The 21668-nt window shown below is 46.1% G+C and overlaps 1 protein-coding gene across 2 annotated transcripts in view; it reads left to right on the top strand.

Annotated features, from left to right (window-relative positions):
- Nucleotides 1–685: 685 nt before the first annotated feature.
- Nucleotides 686–21668, top strand: part of TNN (tenascin N) — a gene marked incomplete at both ends in the record, with an annotated part of 56285 nt that continues 35302 nt past the window's right edge. For both annotated transcript variants that reach the window (XM_079727262.1, XM_079727261.1), the window contains 7 exons: nucleotides 686–1091; nucleotides 2621–2995; nucleotides 4087–4350; nucleotides 7840–8025; nucleotides 9362–9451; nucleotides 16620–16883; nucleotides 20245–20508. In XM_079727262.1, coding sequence (XP_079583388.1) covers nucleotides 686–1091; nucleotides 2621–2995; nucleotides 4087–4350; nucleotides 7840–8025; nucleotides 9362–9451; nucleotides 16620–16883; nucleotides 20245–20508 — 1849 coding nt within the window. The remainder of the gene's footprint in view (nucleotides 1092–2620; nucleotides 2996–4086; nucleotides 4351–7839; nucleotides 8026–9361; nucleotides 9452–16619; nucleotides 16884–20244; nucleotides 20509–21668) is intronic.

Raw genomic sequence — 21668 nt, 5'->3', positions numbered from 1 at the left:
TTGAGCCTTTGCCTCCTCATCTGTGTGAGGCAGTATGATGTTATCGTGACCAGAACAGACTCTGGAGCCAGATTTCCTGGGTTCAAATTCTGCCACTCTCGGCCATGTGCCTGCGGGCAAGTCATTTGGGGTAGCTGTGCCTCAGTTCCCTATCTCTAAAATGGGGGTAACAGTATATTCCATGAAGGGTTGTTGTGACGATTGAATGAACTTATAAATGTAGAACATTTAGAATAGTGCCTGGCACACAGCTTGTGCTCTATGTGCAGCTATGATTGTTGGTGTTGTTAGTGTGGGGGTGGTATTAGGGTCAATGTATAGATCAGGGATTAGGGCGAGAAAAGCCTGGCACACAGTATGCCCTGACCACAAGACGTTGTTCTTGTTATTACTGAAGTGCAGGTGAAATACTGGATTAGAAATGAAGAGGAGGGCCTCGAGGGAGTAGGAACAGTGTCAGCAAAGACAGGAGGCAAGAATGCGCGATGTGTGAAGAAAGAACAAAAACTAATCTAGTTCAGGTCCTCCATACAGGAGGAAATCTCTCTTCTGGTTTCTCAGCTTCCTGTGGACTCTTAGAATCCGTTACAAAGGCCAATTTCCATCAGCTAATCTCCATGGCTTGCTTTTGCATGTTTTTCTGGATGCAGGCCTCCTGGAGCATCTGCTCCCCGTCACTCCAAGGATGGGTCTCCAGGGGATGTTCTGCTTCCCCCTGGGGCTCCTGTTTGGCTCTGTGCTCTTGGTGGCCTCAGCCCCGGCCACTCTCGAGTCTTCTGTCTGCAGCGAGAAGGAGCAACAGGTCACTGTCAGCCACACCTACAAGATTGATGTGCCCAAGTCCGCCCTGGTCCAGGTGGAGGCTGACCCTCAGCCCCTCCGTGATGATGGAGCCTCACTCCTGGCCCCAGGGGAGGTTGAGGAACAGAACATCATCTTCAGGCACAACATCCGCCTGCAGACGCCCCAGAAGGACTGCGAGTTAGCAGGCAGCATCCAGGACCTCCTGGCTCGGGTGAAGAAGCTGGAAGAAGAGATGGCAGAGGTGAAGGAGTGGTGTAGTGCCCAGCGCTGCTGCCCGGAAGGTGCTGGTGAGCTCACCATCTGGTATCCATTCAACAAACACTGAATGAGCACCTTCATGTCTTCCGCCAGCCTCATGAGCACCCCGACTCTCACTCTGGGTTTTCTCTAGGGGGTGCCACCATTGGCGCTTAGCTTCCAGGGGTTATCTTCAAGCCTGAGCAGGGAGGGACCAGCAACTCTTAAAGAGAGTCTGGACTCTTGGGTCAGTGCTTCTGGATGAGAATGATTTTGGGTGCAGTTATACCTGGGGATCCAGTCTCTATTGTAAGGGAAAGCAACAGGTTAGAGAGGAAAGCTCAATGGCCTTGGAGCTAGACAGGATTGGGTACAAATCCCAGTTCAAGATTCCTGGCCATTAGCCAGAAAATTGTGAACTCTTTTATCAGTAATAAAGTACTACAATTTTTTTTTTTTTTTTTTTTTTTTTTTGTGGTACACGGGCCTCTCACTGTTGTGGCCTCTCCCGTTGCGGAGCACAGGCTCTGGACGCGCAGGCTCACGGGCCCAACCGCTCCACAGCATGTGGGATCTTCCCGGACCAGGGCACAAACCCGTGTCCGCTACATCGGCAGGCGGACTCTCAACCACTGCGCCACCGGGAAGCCCCTAGTACTACAATTTGATTTTACAAATAGTGAGTCCCCTCATCACCACATTTTTTTTTCAGCATAAACTGCCAGGCTGATCCAAATGATACTAACCAGTGATACTTTGGCATGTATTTTAATGTCTGAAGAAATTGCTACCGTTAAGAGCGCCTCTTATAAGTCAGACACAGAACTAGGCACAGAGGATGCTGTCATGAATAAAACAGCACGGAACTGCCCCTGAGAGACCTCGATGTCAAAAGTTTTTAGGAAGGAAAGAGGGTGTTCTGAGACAGGAGCTGGGGCTGGTGAAGAGACAGGGCTGACTGGCCCACCCTCCAACTGCCTCTTGCTGTCTGGGGTTAGAGAGGGGAGCCTGGTTAATCCTTCTCCCGTCTGCCACCCCCATAATGAGACTGGGCTATTTTATAGCTTCTGCAGGTCCACTTTTCCAGGCTTCAATTTGGGATCATTTCCCAAGGACCCAGCCTTGCTAGGTCCAGCTGCCTCCAACCAAGGCAAGCTCCCACCCAGCCTGGAGCTCTCCTGCCTGGCCCAGGAGCCCTGTCCCTTAGTGTAAGCTGGCCCTCTGACATCCAGGTTGGAGCATTTAAGGCGGCTTCACAGAAAGGTACTAAACAATTAGCACCATTCACAGGGGAGGGAACCAAGAGAAGTCAAAGGAGCGCTCGGGATGAAAAGGGAAAGGCAAATGTGGTCCCTGTGGCTATGCAGGCATAAAATATATCAGTAGATTGCGCAAGTCCTCCTCTGGCCCAGGTTGGAAAGGGCAGACTCCTTGTCTTCCCCATAGGCCCTACCCTCCTCCACAGAAAGAGCCGTGCAGGACCCTGAAATCACCACCCTGCTCTTAGGGTCCCCAGGGAAGGAAATTCCTCACTCACAAGCCCTCAAGTCTCAGCTGATTGTTTTCCTCTCTCGGGCAGGTCTGAGCCGCCACTGCAGCGGCCACGGGACCTTCTCCCCGGACACCTGCAAATGCCACTGCGAGCAGGGCTGGGAGGGCGCCGACTGCGAGCGGCCCACCTGCCCCGGCGCGTGCAGCGGCCACGGGCGCTGCATGGACGGCCGCTGCCTGTGCGAGCAGCCCTACGTGGGGGCCGACTGCGCCTACCCCGCCTGCGCGGAGAACTGCAGCGGGCACGGCGTGTGCGTGCGCGGCGTCTGCCAGTGCCACGAGGACTTCATGTCTGAGGACTGCAGCGAGCGGCGCTGCCCCGGCGACTGCAGCGGCCAAGGCTTCTGCGACGCAGGCGAGTGCTACTGCGAGGAGGGCTTCACCGGCCTCGACTGCGCCCAGGGTGAGAGCAGAGATGCGCCTTGGCCCGCCTCTCTTCTTAACTTGCCTCAGCGGTCCCCACGGCACCGTTTAACCATCAATTACATTTTGTCCTAAGAAGGGCACCCTCCCACCTTTCGCCTACATCAGAATCCCCTGGAGGGCCTGTTAAAACACAGATTCCTGGGCCCCTCCCGGAGGTTCTGGTTCAGCAGGTCTGAGGGACGGCCCGAGAACTTGTATTTCTAACAAGTTCCATGCTGATACTGCTGGTTTGAGGACCCTAGTCTTACCTGATGGTGTGTGCCTGTGTTAGGTGTTACTGAATGAAGTCTTATGGCCCCTGCTCGGGCCCTAGCCCTGCTGAGGCTCTCTGCCTGGTTAGGGGAGGGTTCTGGTTCCAGCAGCCAGTAACAAAACTTGAGCTGAAATCCACAAAGCACAAGCTGTATTCACTGGCCAAAGAATGGAGAAGTGGGAACTAAGTTCACAGATCAACTTCTCGCACACCTGGCAAGAGAGATTTAATCCTAATGAGTAAAGACAAAGGACGTAGGAGTGAGGCTAATGGTGGGGAGGCATATGCTTTAGTCTACCCGAGAAGGAGCAGTGCTTTTTCGAGGGAGTGGGGAGCCACTCTCTTTTCATCCTTTTTTTGATCCTTAAAGTCCCAGTCATGGCTGCTGGTAGGTGTGTCATTTAATATGCTAATGTAGTAAAATAAGCGTAGAGTGAAACTCAGGGTCTGTCAGAGGTCAGATTCACCATCTTGGTCCCAGCTACTTCCATCTTTTTTGTTTGTTTGTTTGTAGCTTCCTTTCTCATCCCTGGACCATTTAATTTAAAGGTTTATGTTAACTCCTGCTAAAGGTGGAGGTTGGAGGGCTTTGAACAAAGACTTGGAGCAGCTCTGGCAACATAGGGGGTCAATATTAACTCCTAACCAGAATAACTTTTGGGGGTCCACAATGGTGCCTTACACAGGCTCTGTATCCTCCACATCCACCGTCATAGTGTTAAGTATAAAGTAGATGCTCAATGAATACATATTGGCTATGGATTCCCACCCTTCTTTCCTCACCGTCTGCATGCTTGTTCCTGTTCTGTGTGCAGTGGTCACCCCCCAGGGTCTGCAGCTGCTCAAAAGCACAGAGGATTCCTTGCTGGTGAGCTGGGAGCCCTCCAGCCAGGTGGACCACTACCTCCTCAGCTACTACCCCCTGGGGAAGGAGCTCTCTATCAAGCAGATCCAAGTGCCCAAGGATCAGTACAGCTATGAGATCCTTGGCTTGCTGCCTGGAACCAAGTACATAGTCACCCTGCTCAACGTGAAGAAAGAGATTTCCAGCAGCCCACAGCATCTACTTGCCGCCACAGGTGAGGAAGCAGCCAGATGCCCCAGGTTTCCCAGTAGAGGCTCTGTTTTAAGCATTTTCTTCCATTGTCCCCACAAATACCCTTCTACCACCCCAGGCCATTGCCTTGATTTGGGGTTTGGAAAACATAGCTGCTGCAATCCTAGGTTCTGAAGAAAAGTCTCCATTCTTGTTCCTCTCTCTTTGCTCCATGATTATTGGGTCCTCCAAGCCAGTGATGGAGCCTGCTGGTTTGGGGCTCACAGCATCTTCTCCATCCCTGAGATTAGTGAGGTCTGATTGCCCTGCACCCACATACAAGCAGCTGTGGAGTACACCTGCATCCGCAGGCCCTCACTGAGCCACTGCGACCATTCAGCATGATCAAGCTGGTATGGATGGGGGTCTGCTGAAGTCACCTGTATCAATTAGATTCATCTCAGCAGAAAAGAGAGGGTACAAACAGGGTAGCTGAAGAAAGTTTAATGAAGAGGTTATTTATAGAGGTATAGGTAGGGTTTGGATGATGAAACACTCTAGGACTAGCATCAGTGGAGATCCACCCCAGTCTGAAGGGGCAGGGGATGGAAGTTGGTACTGGGACCCAGAAAGGGCTTTAGGAGAGGGCTGCCTGATGGTAGAGGGATGCAGGCAGTCTACTGTGTCCCCACCAGGAGGGAGTGAAGGAGATCAGTTGCCCTCTTCTGGTGACTCTCAATGGCTGAACATGACCAGAAACCAGAGGTCCAGGGAACCAGGCTAATGCATTTCATAGAGGTCATAATCTGGGATACAGAGCAGGAAGGAGGATGGATCTGGAGGGATGGAGTCTCCAGGGCACCACTAAATGCTATCAAAATGCTTGGAAGGACAAGCATCATTGCTTATTCTTTAGAAATTCTTATTTTCTCATGAAAGTACTTGAGGCAGCCTAGATCTTCAAGGGTTTGGAGAAACCTAGTTGTTTGAGTGATTCGGATTCATTCTTTTCTCAGCATACTTTATTGAACATTTACTATGTGCCAGGCACTGTCCTAGATGCTAATAAAAATGAGCTGCCTCCATCTTGCCCTAAACTCTTGAGGAAAATCCAGGGACGTCCAGGTGGATGGGCCTTTGACATTCAGTGTCTTTGGAGAATCATCAGACTGCCTGTCCTTTTTGGTGGCAAGGGTAGAATAGGGTAGGGATAGCTCAGTGTTGGAAAGAGCCACGAAGGACTTGTCATGCTTGGGAGGGCAATTTGTGATTGCCTTTGTCAACGCCCTCCAGCCAAAGACCCCTCAGGGCACCCCTGTAGTTGAACAAGTTGGGTTTATTGATGGTTGCAGCATCGGAGCACACACACCATGGGGGACCATGGGTGTCTCAGTAAGACAGTGTAAGAGGGGACTGGTGTAGGAGTTGGGCTTGTGTTAGGTGATTTGGGGGAAGAGTTAAGGAAGCAGGGATTTGCTTTGGATTGCATGCTGTCAGGAACTGGGGGTAATCCTTTGATTGGTATCTTAGTGAATCTTATGTAGAAAGAGGGCAGACTAGATGGAGGCGAAAGCTGTCATTGGTAAAAAAGGAACAGTCACTCCTACCAGTCAGGAGGGAGGATGTTTAGTCACTTTTGTGAACTGGACAATGTTTCGTTCATGTCTTGCCTGGGTGCAGATGTGATCTTGGAATCGTCTCGTTTGGTCTTAATTTGGCATGGCCACAGAGCACCTTGTCTGCTGTTGATGTCCTGTGGAATTGTTTATGTTCAACAGGAGAGCACCAAGGCCCACCTGTGAGAGCCAGGCCAGCTCCCAGCTGTCGGGCTCCTTTTCTCTTTCCCCATTTTTGTCTGTGGCTGCCTCTGCATTTAGGCAGGACGGTGCTCACAGCCTCTCAATGAAGAGCCGAGACACCTGCTCTGAAAGTCTTAGCAACCCCTCTAGGCTTCTTGCTCTAGGGACTTGTAAAATCCTGTGACTGTGAAGTCATCTTTCTAATCTGATTCAAGTGAAACCCATTCTGGTTTGCTCCTCCGGGGAGCCTCAGCCAGAGAGACACTTATCCCCATAATCATCTTGAACATTTTCATTAAGATCCTGCTTTTTCACTTGTGAGCCATGTAGGGCCCCTTCTGTAATCCTTGAGTCACTTTCATTACTCGTCTCTTGACCTGTTCCCTCTAGGAATTCCCATCTTTGAGGGAAGAACCTGGAGGCGGGCAGGTAGAAGCCAGAGCTTGGGCAGGAGTGCTTCAGAGGAAACGCTCCGTGAGCTTCTTTACCCATAACAGAGGGAATCAGAAACATTCAGAGCCATGGGACCTTGAGAGTGTAGAGTTCACCCCTTGACTGATGCACAAATTCTCTGTCCTACGTCCTTGACAAGGGGTCAGTCAGTCTGGTGGGAACACCTTCAGAACCAAGGCACTGGATGTGAGGAAGGGGCGAGGCTGAAAGTCTGGGGGCTTGTCTTTCCTGTTACAAACTTCAGGCCAGGTGACATCGGCCTGGGATATGGACATTGGAGCTCAAAGTGTTCCCAGACCCCTCTTCCAACACCACCCAACGGTTCTTCCCACAGAGCCACATCAGCGATCCATTCCTTTGTAATAAGCATTATATTTTCATCTTTTTCTGAGTGGAGGGGTGAACATTTAGCCATTAATACTTTACTATGGGAGTTCCCTGGTGGTCTAGTGGTTAGGATTGCAGAGGCCTGGGTTTGATCCCTGGGTTTGGCTCAGCGTGGCCAAAGTACAAATAAAATAAAATAAAACACTGCACTCTCTTAAAAAAATACTTTACTATGAATAAATGTGCTCAGTAACTCTCTTCCTTCACAGGATGGACCGGTGGGGCAGCTGAGGGCACCAGGTACCTGGTGGAAGTGTTAGAATTTGGTAGAAGGTGCAGGAAGAATGCTCAGAAGGACCAACTTAAAATTCTCCTACTTTATAGCTTTGCCTATGTTTAATCCTTATAGGAGAATTTGAGAGAAGGGGAAGGAACTGTCATTTGGGAGACTGAGGAGAGAGCTGGTTGTATGACCAGTGTTATACTCCAGAAAACTGGAAATGCATTTCCCAAACTCTACATGGAGGGGCCTTGAGCTTCTCATCCTGAGCTTGAGTCTCTGTGGGCAGGGGCTCTGCAGCTAAAGGGTGAGTGTTTAGTTCAGAGCTGTGTGAACCCTGGCTGAGTGGGTTGGCTGGCGGGCCTAGGAGGCGAGGTTCAGGGCTTGGCCACAGCAGCGTGGACAGGGCGGACTGCGTGGCATCTGATGGGGTGGGGGATGGGGGAGAGGCTTTTCCCGAAGGACGGTCTATCCTTCATGGACAATGTGAAAACCAACAGTTATTTGCTACTTTGGTCATTCTAGGACACCTTCTAAGGACTGTGTCCTGGGGCTGAAGCCTGCTCTCGGTGTGTCAGGAAAGGGAGCTGACCTGGTAGCCAGTGTCTTGTTACAGACCTGCGGGCCCCTGCTGTTCACTGCTTTCTCTTGCCCTCCCTGACCCATGCCCTAGATCTTGCTGTGCTTGGCACTGCCTGGGTGACGGATGAGACTGAGAACTCCCTCGATGTGGAGTGGGAGAACCCCCCGACCAAGGTGGACTACTACAAGCTGCAGTATGGCCCCCTGACAGGGCAAGAGGTGGCCGAGGTCACTGTGCCCAAGAGCAGTGATCCCAAGAGCCGATATGACATCACGGGTAAGAGCCAACACTGGGGATGTGAGATGTTTGCTGGTGGATGCTGAGGCGGGGACAGTGTGTGCAGAGGGGACCAGCATCTGTAGCACTCAGGTGTGCACAGAGGGTCCTGGGGCCTTGGGAATCACCTGAACCCTGACCCGGGAACTCCCAGAGGTGAGCTCACTCTGGGGGCCCGAGGTCTCTGCTCCAGCATTCCAGCACTGCCTCTGGAAGCTTGGAGCACCTGGATAACAGATTACACATCCAAAATGTTCTCCCAAGTCAGCTAACCCTCTGGAAGCCCCTGTCTGTGTCTCGGGGTGGATTTGGTGGGACACAGATATTCCTTTTGGAAGAACTGTGTGTGTGTGTGTATGTGTGTGTGTGTGTGTGTGTGTGTGTGAGAGAGAGAGAGAAATTGGTTGACTGAGGTTGGTTTGTCCAGTGCCATATGTGGAAGGCGTTGAGCTAGGCGGCCTGGGGTAGGGCGCTCCTATCCCAGGTGACGGAGCTAACTCTGGGAGAGCTGGAAATCAGACGGCTGCAAACAGAATGGGGCCATGTAGGTCTGGGTAATGTTTTGTGACACCTGAAGTTTGTACAGTTTTCAGTGTCCTCTTTAAGAAAAGTAATACACAAGCACGAATACCCAATTCAGCACATGGCCTTGGAAGGGGCTGGTGCAGGTGTGGGGCCCTGAGGCTTTTTAGCTCCACGGTGAGTCCTCCTCTGGGGCCTTGTCCTGCCATCTACTCCCTGCATTCTGTCTTGAGAGGTCATCTTGGGGTTCTCAATGTTTTGTGGGGTGGCAAATCGCGTGTGTGCCTCATACATGCTGCTGTTTGCCTGCAGTTCACCACCAGAGTCTGAATGTTTGTGTCTTGAGGAGCAATCATTCAAGTTGCCGCTACAGAGAAACAACAAACAAAGATAAAGAAAAGAGAAAAAGAAAGGGCAAATTAAAGCAAAGAAAATAAAGAGGGAAAAATTAAGCTAATCATTACAATGGGGAGGAAGGAAACTTTTGAGGGAAAAGGATTGCTGGGAGCAGAAAAACATTTGGGCTGTAAATACAATTGGGAAATAAGTTCTCAGTGGTCCAAGGAAGGAACTGGAACTCCATTAACTTCATCTCATCCACTCTGGCCCGCACTTCATGACCGATAAGCTCCGCAGTGATGCCTCGTATTCCACTGGTACTGCAGCTCTTGAGCTGCCTTATGTAGATGATAGTCTTGAGCAGAGAAGCTTAGCCCTCTCCACACCCTCACAGGAGAAATCCTGGGGAAAGCAGTGCTGGAGCTCGAGGGTTTGGAGCCTGTACTCACACCCAGCACTGGCTGCTTGTTTCTAGGTCTGCAGCCGGGGACAGAATATAAGATCAGAGTCGTCCCCATGAGGGGAGACCTCGAGGGCAAGCCGATTCTCCTGAATGGCAGGACAGGTAAGAACAGCGAGGAGGCACTATGAATGCATCTCATGTTTGTATTCTGATATGTTCTTGGCTGACTCCTCTTTGGATAAAAACTCTGGGATCTGTGTGTAGAGACAGCTTGTCTCTTTGTGTACTGACATCTTTTGGGGGGCAGGAGAGAGGAAGCAAACTTCTTCTATTTCAAATATGTTTTGCCATTGAAAATCTCCTCCAGGATCCTGGAGTCAAGGGGAAAGGCCATTTCCAACACCTTTCTGCTTATTTTAATAGCTTCAATCACTGGGTTATTTTTAAGGCATTTATTATCTTGGACCTAGGCACACAGCTCCACATTACTTAAGGCAGGTGATTTATAATTTTTTTCTTGTCATTCCTGTGGTGTTTTCATGACAAACACACTCAGGGAGTTTGCTTTAAAATGGCAGAAGATATTAAAGACTTTCACATGGGAGTAGCAATAGATTTAGCATCTGCAGATTGAGAAAATATACAATGACAAACGTTGCTATAAATCAGTAACATGCGACAGTAAGTTTGTAATTTATTAATCAGAAAAGAATTTGAAATCCTTGTAGTTATATATGCAAGATATCCTATGTAAGTTTTAGTTTTTAGGCAGTGCTTGAGCCTGTATTGAATTGTGAGCCTCCTGCGGTCACCCTGTGCTCCTGCCAAGTTGAGTCGGGAGGTGGTGATCTAGAGCCTACAGCCACCCGCTAGAGGCTGATCCTTGGAGCTGGCAAAGAAGGTATCTTTGAATTTTGAGACTTCCTTGAAAAGTTTCGTAGTTCTTTTCAGTTCAGTCCTGGCAGTAGCTGGTTAGGGTGGTGAGAATAAGGGTGAGATGGTGCAAGAATTGGATTCACTCTTTCAGCTGCCGAATAGGTTGCATGCATATCTGGAGTGTGAAAGAGTTATAGAGTTGGGCAATTATAAAAGATAAAATATACTTTAATTTTCAACCATACAGTATAGACTGTGCAGCCTGCCTGAATGGTGGACTAGTGAAACACGTTGGTGAATTAGAAAATGGCAAGTCCTTCCTTGCTTCTAGTGCCTTTCTCTTTATCTGTGAGTTAATTGAGAGCCTACCATGCACAAGGCATTATACCACTAAGCACTTCTCATAAATTATCTCATTTAGTTCTCATCATAATCCTGTGTGGTAGTTCCTATTATTATTTCCAAGTCACATATAAGACAACTGAGGCTTGGAGAAATTAAGCTCAAGGTCACCCAGCCAGGAAATGATAGGGCTGGGATTTGAACCCAGGATGTCCACTTTGGTGGACCCAAAACTAAAATGCGACCTACTTTTACTTCTCTGTCCATTATTTCTGGTTAATTTTCATACTGTTTACTCCCTAACTAAAAAAAAAAATTCTGTGAGTCCTCATTGTCTTTGGATAACATAGACTTCTTTTATCTTGGCCTCTGTGGGCCCCTCCAACCTGGGCCATTGTTCTCAAAACTTCCCAACAGGAAGCCTTCCTGCAGCTGGACTGTTCTTGGGGCTCCCTAACACAGAAGGCTTATCTCTACCTCGTGGGTTTGGTCGTGTTATTACCCCTGCCTAGAAAATTCTCCACTGTTATCTCTAGCTATCAATTAATTCAGTTCAACAAACATTAATTGCAGAGTACCATTGGGTCCTAGAGACACAAGCCCTTTAGATACTTCCAAAGATGATGAGCCCTGGTCCCTGCCCTTCAGGTGCTCACAGCAGTAATGTCACTCATCCTTCTGGGTCATCTCCAGTGTTGGCTGCTCCACTGAGGCCTTCTAGGACAATATTAAATGGCAGCCATCTTTGCCTTTGAATTTCTAGAGCATTTAATTACATATGGCCTTAAATTGCTAGTTAACTTTTCAAGCATATTATCCCAACTAGAAGTTGAGCATTCAAGAAATGTTTTTTTATTGTCAATACTATTCTAAAAGCAGGATGGGATATTTTATTGGATTGCAAATAAATTTGTGCTATGTGTCTTACCAACATGAAAATAAAAGACACAATAATTTCTAAGGTCAGGAAGCACTCTCAAACCTGGCTAGACAATTAATGTAAGGGGGAAAAAAAGAATCTCTCTTTTCTCCAGGTGCTTTGCATTCCATGAGATGGAAAAACACACTGGAATATAAGAATGGCATAAGCATGTGCAGGGAGGAAATGGCACAGTTCAGGTATTTTCCATTTAACGAGTCACTCAGTGGAACTAATACCATGAAAGTGAAAGGGTCGATTGCTCATCCTGTTAACATACTCAAAGTGCACTGAAAGGCACTTCTAGAAAGGCAAGGCTTTAGAAACAGATCAGTTTCCGGAGAAGCAAGCACGGGCCAGGCCAGTGTCTCCAGGGAGAAATGTCCCTGAACTCCTCCATCAGACTGTCACAGCCACTTCACATCAAATGACAAGAGAGGCAGGCCCCTAACTAAGAGGTGATGCTATCCCTTTATTCTTCATTTCTCCATCTGTAAAATGAAAGGTTGGACTAAATGCGTTTCAAGTCCCTTCTCTTATTTTTTTTATGATTGTGATTTTTTAATCATGTCTATAAGTCATGCCTTTCCATGGTGAGTCTAAAACAAAGGACCGCTTGCTTTGTTATAATCTCCCACACTCCCACGCACAGCAGAGCATAGAGCCTAGCATATTCACTTGTTAACAATTTTCTCAGAACTTTTCCCCTTAGACTATGTTATGAAATAGAAGTTTTGGCAACTCTTATTATCCTTTTTGCTTTTTATTGCTTCCCAAACACAATGCTTCATTTTGAAATGGCCCAGCCCGAAAACTTTCCTTCTCAAACTCCTTCATGTTTCAAGATGAGCTCCTGTCAACACTCAGAACTCCTGTCTCTCACAGCCTCCCCACACATACACCCAATAGCTGAAAAACAATGAGGATCTCTAGCATTTGTGTGTTCTAGGTACTGTGGGGCTTTATAAACATTATATTCGTTCCTTCTAAAAGCATTGTAAACATTATTATTCCCATTTCACAGGTGAGAAAATTGAAACCTACAAAGTTTAGGAGATTCAGAGTGAACTAGTGAATGGCATTTGAATTTAGGTTCGCTTTCCAGAAGCAAAGCTAGAAGATAGCAGGAAGGTGGGTTGATCTCTTTGCGTACATTCTCTACAAATGGTGCCTTTTGAATAATTTTATTGCCACAGTGAAAAGCAGTAGAGGAGACCTGAGAAAGCATAGCTACTATAGTCCAGAGGCACCTCTTCCGTGAACTCACCTTCAAACCAGTAACATAGGCCCCGTGCCCCATCTCTGCCTTCAAACCCATAATATCCTCATGGATTTCCGACCTTGGTTGTTCCGTTTTCCACTACGCCAACTGGGTGACTCACAAGTGGCGTTGTGAGTGGAGAAGGCTGTCCCTAATGCCTGTGGCCATGGGTTGGAGTGTGGACCCGTGCTGTTGGGTTTGCCAGCATAGACTGAGGACAGCCGTGCCCTACCCAATCCTGTGGTGAATCTTGTTATAAAGTGGAATAATCTTTCCTGATGTGTCTAGAGCTCTTAATAAGCCTTTTCTGTAACCTCAGTTTTGTAAATTAAATCTCTGACATGGGGCTTACCTTTATTCCAATACATGCACTCAAAAGTGAATCCTACCTATCAAGCCTCTTAAATCTTGTTTTAAATCTCCCTAACCTCAGTGGCCCTGAGAAGGGTCCCTCCAGGGCAGCTAATGTCCAGCAGGTGGGAAGTTGCAGCCTGAGGAGGAAGTTGGGGCCGGGGTGGCAGGGCCTGTCTCCCAGTTGAGGCTGCTGCTGGGACTCCTCTAGGATTTGGCCAGCTACCAAATGGGTATGAGGTATGCCCAGCCCCTGTCTCCCCGAGACAACAGCCTGGCACCATTTCCTCTTTCTAGTTGCCACTCCAAGTTCCAATTCACTAGTGCTTCTGGGTTTCAGGTTGCAAGAAATTTTCAGGTCATACTTTATCTATTTTATTTGTAGTTTAGTATTATCATTCTTAGTTGTAGTCGTAGTTCCATAAGAATAGGCCGATGGCAGTGCCGCTTAGCCTATAGTGGTATAAGGTGGAAATGTGTAGTCTTTGGTAGATAGGACTGGGTTCAAACCTTGGCTCTACCAGTTAATATGTCCAAAAGTAAACCCTTGGTCCCATTCCTCTCCCTAGCTTCTACTGCAAACCTTGCCCTCCCTCAGATCTCCCCAACTCTGTAAATGGTCACCACTTTCTGCAAATTGCTAAAGACCCAAACCAACAAGTCATTATAGCCCACATCAAATTCATGAGCAGATTCTGGCAGCTCTATCTTTGAAATCTCCCCAACCCACTTTCATCTGCCACAGTTGTCCACATTCCTGTCATCTCATACATAAACTGTTGTAGCAGCTTCCTAGGTGACCTCCACTCTTGACCTGCAATAGTCTACTCTCTGCAGCAGCCAGAGGGGTCCTTTTATAAAGCAAGTCAGATCATGTCATTCTCCTGTGAAAACCCCCCAGAAGCTTCTCATCTCATTCAGTGCAAAAGCCAAGTTGTTACAATGACTTTCAAAGGCATCTATTTGTCTCCTCACCCCATTGGCCTCACCTCCAGCCACTCGACCTCCTCACTTACTCTGTCCGGATGCACTGGCCTCCTGCTGTTCCCAAATACATGGAGCAGGGTCTTTGAACTTGCTGCTCCCCCTGCCTGGAATGAGGTTGCCCAGATTACACATGGCCCAATGCCTCATTTCATTTCAGTCTTTGCTCAGCTGTTACCTTCTCGCTGACCTTCCTTCTAAAATCATAAATATCTTTTGTTCCTCACTTTCTAATTCCTTTACCTTGCCCTACTGGGCTTCCCAATACTATCCCCACTTGTTTATTGTCTGGCTCTTCCAGGAGAATGTAAGCTCCCTGGTAGAGAGTCTTTATTCTCTTCATTGCTTATATTAGTTTCCTAGGGCTGCTATAACCGAGTACCAAAAACTGGGTGGCTTAAAACAGAAATTGAGTGTCTCACGGTTATAGAGGCTAGAAGTCTGAAATCAAGGTGTCAGCAGGGCCACGCTCTCTCTGACAGCTCAAGGCATTCCTTCTTTGTCTCTTCCAGCCTCTGGTGTTCATTGGCAATCCTTGTGTTCTTTGACTTATAGATGAAGCACTGCAATCACATGGCTGTCTTCTTCCTGCATGTCTTCATCTTGTCTTTCCTTGTATGTGTCTGTCTCTGTGTCCAAATTTCCCCCTTTTATAAGCACAGCAGTCATATTGGATCAGGCCCACCCTAATGACCTCATTTTAACTTGATTATCTCTAGAAAGACCCTATTTCTAAATGAGGTCACATGTTGATGTACTTCGGTTTAGCACTTAGATATACCTTTGCAAAGGGCGGGGGACACAACTCATAACACTGCTGAGTCCCCAGCTCCAAGTAGGCACTCAGTGATTGTTTAAAGAATGAATCAGGGACTACCACTTACTATCTGTGTGACCTTGGGCAAATTATCTAATCTCTCTGAGTCTTGCATATAATTAGTGATCTAAAAATGGTAACCGTTATTAATTTCCCAAATTAGTACATGGGGAATCTGATAAATGCCTCATGTTGTTGCTATGAAGTCTGCTAAAGTAATGTATGAAAAGCACCTGGCACTTAATATGTGGTCAGTAAATGGCAGTTGATTTATTAAATAAAATATGCACTGTCTCTGGTGATGGAATGTATTTCATTTCCCTGCACACAAATAAAACATGGCCACTGTGCTTAAGAAAGGTGCATTGTAGCTGATGTTAAAGAATGTACCTATGTAAAGTTGTAACATCTCTGCTGGAAAACTCTTGGCCAAGAGAACTACAACAAAATGGGGAAGAAGAAAAATGCTTAGGTTTCTGAGAGTAAGAGACTTTTTTGTGTGTCTTTAACTAAAAGGATCCTGATCTATTTGTAAGTAGGGTTCTCAGGGCAAGCATCTTTATTAGGGACCTTGATGGGTGCACTCAGATGCTTTGCAAATGATAAGAAGTTGGAAAGGAAAGTGGCCATGTTGGATGAAAGACTAAATTATAAATGGAATCCATAAGATAAAATATAACAAGAATAATTGGTGGATCCAGGACATGTATTATATGCAAAAAATGGGGGAGATGTAGCTTAATGTGAAGGTTCTTAACCTCTGAGGTACATCAGAATCACCTGTAGAGTTTTGCCTACTTGTTTTTAAAATAGAGATGTCAGGGCGTATTTCAGACATGCCGAAGTAGACCCTCTGGTGGTGGTACTTAGTAGGTGTCCAATGTTGGCAAAGGTTGAGAGCCCCGGGGGTAACTGGGACAAGTATGAAAAACTTAGGGATTTTTCTGAGACTGTGGGATGAGGCTACGTTATTGGGGGGTAAAGTGTCTGGGACATGGAGAGCATTTTGTTCTGGGTTGGTGCTTCTAGAATATAAAGTCTGCATGAGCAGGGATTTCTGACTATTTTGTTAATTGGTGATTCCTGAGTGCCATCACATGGCCATGGCATGGGATGGATGCTCAGTGAATTGTTGAATGAATGAACTAAGTTTTGGGAATTTTTCTCTGAAAAGGGAAAGACAAGAGCATGTTTAGATGAAAGTGCCAGGTCTAGAAACTCTAAGTTGGAAGTTGATAATATAAATTTATAATATAATATAGTATGATATGATATAATATAATTGTTTTTATAAGTTGGAAGTTGGGAAGTTGATAATATAAGTTTATAATATATAATATAATATAATTAATAGTTTTTAACTTATAAGTGCATAAATTAGCAAGGTGAAGCTGTTTGATTAAAGGAGAATTATGAAGGAAAATGAGAATTATTCTTGAATACTTGCTGGATGGTCTCCAGGAAGAGGAATTAGGTGTATTCTATATGCCCACCAAGGATAGACATACTCGAAGGAGTAATACGTTAAGTGGCCATACTTGGAGGAGTTTTCTCTAATGTGCTCAGTGATTATAAAATGAAAGTCCATCAGGAAGACCTTTCTCAGCTTAGGGTTCAAGCAGAGGTCAGTTGTCCACCTGTCACAGATGATGGAGAGGGCCTCTTGCATTGCATAGACTATGGAACCAGGTCACCCAGATGCACTCAATCTTGAAAGATTTGTGATCTTGACCAGCCAGATGCCTTCTCTACTTTTTCTTTCTCATGTATTTTTATGAAGAGATTGATAGTCCAACCAATTTGGTCACTGATCGAGTGACAGAAGACACAGCGATGGTTTCCTGGAACCCAGTCCGGGCTGTCATTGATAAGTATGTGGTGCGCTACATCTCCACTGACGGGGAGATGAAGGACACAGCTGTGCACCGGGAGCAGAGCAGCACTGTCCTGACGGGCCTGAAGCCGGGAGAGGTGTACAAAGTCTACGTGTGGGCTGAGAGGGGCAACCAGGAGAGCAAGAAGGCCGACACCAAGGCCCTCACAGGTAACAGAAGGATGGGAGTCTTCTCTCGTTCTTACTGTCTCCCATCTCTAAAGAAACAGGTTTCCTCATGGCAAGGAGAAGATTGATTTTTCAATCAGGAGGCTGATGCCCACCTAGCATCGACTTTTTTGTTTGCAGGCGTGGGGGTGGGGGTTGCAAAAGCAATCTCAAATTTCATAATTATGAATGTTTTCCTTTTTAACCTCCAGCAAAAGAGACCATCCTTTTTATTTGATACAGAAGGTCATACTTATTTGGGTTGGAATTCCATATGCAACTCCCTTAGAGTAGAGGGACACTTTCTAAGTTTCATTTTTTGGACGTTAAAGCTCAAAACATTTGGCTGACTGAATTTGAATGCTCACCTCAGTTTGCAGTGACTGTACAGGCATGTTGCATGTAATCTGGAGCTCTCTTTCAGACCATGGAAATGGTTTGCCTCCTGAGTCAACATTTACCAATGTACCAATTCTGACTTGAAGCTTTCAGAAACTGTGAGGGCTCCCTTACTCCATCCAGTTGTTCTGCTCGGCTGGGGCCTGCGGGTGTCCTGAGGCTACATGGGGGTGTATCCCAGACATTCCTTCTGCTTAAAACCTCCTCTGGTGCTGTCCCTGAGTTCAGAGAAGCCTAATCCTGGAGTCCACTTGAGGTTCCAAACACTTGACAGGAATCATAGAAAACAATTCACTTATTGATTGGCCTTTGTTGTGGACACTTAGTGTAGAGACTCTCAGAGAAGCTGATAATTGGTTAGGAATATGGTTTCAGAAACTTGACTGTCCAAGTTTTAATCTCAGCTCTACCATTTACTAGCTGAGTGATTTGGGGCAAGCTGCTTCACCTCTGTTCCTCAGATTCTTGTCTGTAAAATGGGGCATATGAATGTCTACATCACTGGGTTAGTGTGAGGGTTACATGAGTTAATTCATGTAAGTGCCTGACATAGAGAGTGCTACATAAATGATAGTCATGCTTATTTCTTAAAATGTGTCTTAATTTGTTTGGGCTGCTATAGCAAAATACTGTAGACTGGGTGGCTTAAATAACAGAAATTTATTTCCAGCAGTTCTGGAGCCTGGAAAGTCCCATGATCTGGGTGCCAGTTGGTTCATTTATTGGTGAGAGCTCTCTTCTTGGCTTACAGATGGCCACCTTCTTCCTTACATGGTGGAGAGAGAAAGTTCTGGTCTCCTCTTCTTCTTAGGAAGGCACTAATCCCATCGTGGGGGCCCCCATCCTCATGACCTCTTCTAAACCTAATTACCTCCCAAAGATTCCACCTCCAAATACCATCAAGTTGGAGGTTAGGGCTTCAACATATAAATTTTTGTGGGGGGACACCAACATTCAGTGTACAGAAATGTTAATCTGCATTTGGCCTTGAAGCACTTTGTGTTGCATAGCCTCCTGGGGCCAGATGGGCCTTGTCTCCTCCAGGGGAAGGAGAAGTTGACAGTAAGGATGGTGAGACCTAGTTTGTTTAAAGTCGAGGTCAGGAAACCTTCTGTAAAAGGCCAGATAGTAAATATTTTCAGCTTTGGGGACCATACAGTCTCTGTTGCAACCGCTCAATCTGCCATTGAAATGAGAAAACAGCCATAGACAGTATGGAAATGAACTAGCATGACTGTGTTCCAATAAAACTTGATTTATAAAAATAGGCAGTGGGTCAGATTTGGCCCATGAGCTCTAGATTACCAGTTCCTGGTTTATATTACACATGGCCCTCCATTCACTAGGATTTTGAGTGCTGTGAAAAGAAAGAGCATGTGGGTCAACCTTTTTAAGACAGTGGAAGTTGGAATGGAGAAGAGGCTTCCCCTTTCGCAGGTGGACATGGTGCAAGTAAAGCACCCCAGATCACGGGGAGCCACTGGGGTGTGGTATTTCTGGGGGTGTCAGGCACAGATGTAGGCTCTGGGGGTACAAAGGTAAAAGCACAGTTTGGGCTCATATGGCATTCACAATCCTGTGGGTAGAGGAGACAACTGAAAAAGACAAAGTGCAGTGAGTTATGTTCCAGAGCAAACAAATAACACTGGAAGTATGGGAACCTGAAAAAAAGTGGGGGTAGGAGGGGTCGTGGCAGCCTATAGGAATAGGTGACCCCTGAACGGAATCTAGAAGGATGTGCGGCTGTTAGCAGTGGGAGCAGCATATGCAGAGACCGAAGGTGTGGGAATATGACAGGTTGGTTTTCTGTCATGTCTTAATATGCACTTATGTTAATAATGTCATCTTTAGTGGTGTTTATGGTGGGTAGGTCTGTGAGAGGGTAGAGTAGGGAAAGATGAGGCTGGGGCGTTGAAGCCAGCATAGAATCCCAGGGTAATTTGTTTGTCCTTTCATGTCAGCTGTCTGTGTGTCTTTCATGTCAGGTGTCCTGTGCTCCTTCTAGCAGGGCCTGCCTTGGCTGTGTATCCCACTGAGCTGGCCTGGCCGAGCTGGCAAGTGATGGTGCACAGGTTTGAAATGCAGCTGCTATCACAGAAAGCTCAGTTTTTCAAGGAGGTGGTTTTTGAAACAAGATCATAAGGGCCTGCTAATCATTGCACCCAATTCCTTGTTTTTCTGACTTTTTAAGAGTTTATATTTTTGAGGATAAAGTGATATTTCATACCTCAAGTGACATTAGTAATAAAAAAGAGCTCATCTTTCAGCACTTACTGTGCAATATCTCATGTACTATTCACCATAACCCAGAAGTAGGTACTGATAGTTCCTTCTTTGTAGAGATGAGGAGACCAAGACTTAAGCTATACAGTTTGTCCAGAGTTAGTAACCAGGAAATAGTGTAGCCCACATTTCAACCCAGTTTAACTGCCTAGAAACCCAGACAGATTCTACAAGTAGGATTATTTTTATCAGCCTAGACCTCAAATACCTTCACTTTAAAAGTCTCCCATTTCTCTGGCCTCAGACATAATGTTTTATATGGAAAGAACTGACAGGTCCTACTTCTGGGATATTTTTCTTCCAAAAGAAAATATTAGAGCAGATGCACAGATTTATTGAAGTATAATTGCTTTCAGATACAAGGAGCCAGGAACTAAAAGAGTATATTATGTAAACCCAGGGTAAAGGAGAAATTTGTATATGAAGATGAATTCTTTTTATCCAAAGGCAACTTGTGGAAAAAGTTTATAGAGTTGAGACTGAATATTGGCTTCGTCTGAATGCAAATAGCTCATTCTTGGAAATTTCAGACCACTTGCTTAATTAAACCCTTAAGTTATCCAAACCATTGGCATATAACAGACTCTGAAATTTGTTGAGGTCATCATTTTGGTTGTTTGTGTGCTGGCCTTCCATGAATTACAGAGTTGGCAAATGATACACTCCTTCTTCTCTCTTAAAGAAATTGACAGCCCCCAAAACCTGGTGACCGATGGGGTGACAGAGAACACGGCCACAGTCTCCTGGGACCCAGTGCAGGCTGTGATTGACAGGTACCTGGTGCGCTACACCTCTGCTGACGGAGACTCTGGGGAGGTTCCGGTGGGGAAGGAGAAGAGCAGCGCCGTCCTGACGGGCCTGAGGCCGGGCGTGGAGTACACGGTGCACGTGTGGGCCCAGAAGGGGGACCAGGAGAGCAGGGAGGCCGAAACCAAGGCCCCGACAGGTAATGGAACATGCATCATCACTGTGTCACTGCTAAGCTGATGTCTGTCTAGGTTGGTTTTCCTTCTCTGACCTTGGCTGAAAGGGAGGCTCAAGGATGAGCAGGCTGGTATCCTTGCATAGTAAATTGTGTACCCCTTTCTTCCATTGAATGGCTTCTCTTAGAATGCATAGCTTGTCCTGTTTGGTTAAAGACCAAAGCTTGGTCTTTAAACATTGACATTATTGCTCATTGTCCTTTGTTCTCTGCCTGTGCACCTGCTTTGTTATTAATGCCTAAAGCCTTCCCCTTCATAAAGGATAAATATGAAGAAAGCACATGCTGAGGGATGGTTGCTCCAAAACCAAATTTTCTTCACTCCTCACTGGTTTAAATCCTTTCTGTGAAAGACCTACGATAACAAACCCAAAACAATTAAGAAAATGGTAATAGGAACATACATATCGATAACTACCTTAAATGTAAATGGATTAAATGCTCCAACCAAACGACATAGATGGGCTGGATGGATACAAAAACAAGACCCATATATATGCCGTCTACAAGAGACCCACTTCAGACCTAGGGACACATACAGACTGAAAGTGAGGGGATGGAAAAAGATATTCCATGCAAATGGAAATCAAGAGAAAGCTGGAGTAGCAATTCTCATATCAGACAAAATAGACTTTAAAATAAAGACTATTCCAAGAGACAAAGAAGGACACTACATAATGATCAAGGGATCAATCCAAGAAGATGATATAACAATTGTAAATGTTTATGCACCCAACATAGGAGCACCTCAACACATAAGGCAAATGCTAACAGCCATAAAAGGGGAAATCAACAGTAACACAATCAGTAGGGGACTTTAACATCCCACTTTCACCAATAAACAGATAATCCAAAATGAAAATAAATAAGGAAACACAAGCTTTAAATGATACATTAAACAAGATGGACTTAATTGATATTTATAGCACATTCCATCCAAAAACAACAGAATACACTTTCTTCTCAAGTGCTCATGGAACATTCTCCAGAATAGATCATATCTTGGGTCACAAATCAAGCCTTGGTAAATTTAAGAAAATTGAAATTGTATCAAGTATCTTTTCCGACCACAACACTATGAGACTAGATATCAATTACAGGAAAAGATCTGTAAAAAATACAAA

The sequence above is a fragment of the Hyperoodon ampullatus genome, assembly GCF_949752795.1.
Source record: "Hyperoodon ampullatus genome assembly, chromosome: 2".
Lineage (NCBI taxonomy): Eukaryota > Metazoa > Chordata > Mammalia > Artiodactyla > Ziphiidae > Hyperoodon > Hyperoodon ampullatus.
This window is presented reverse-complemented; position numbering and strand designations above follow the sequence as displayed.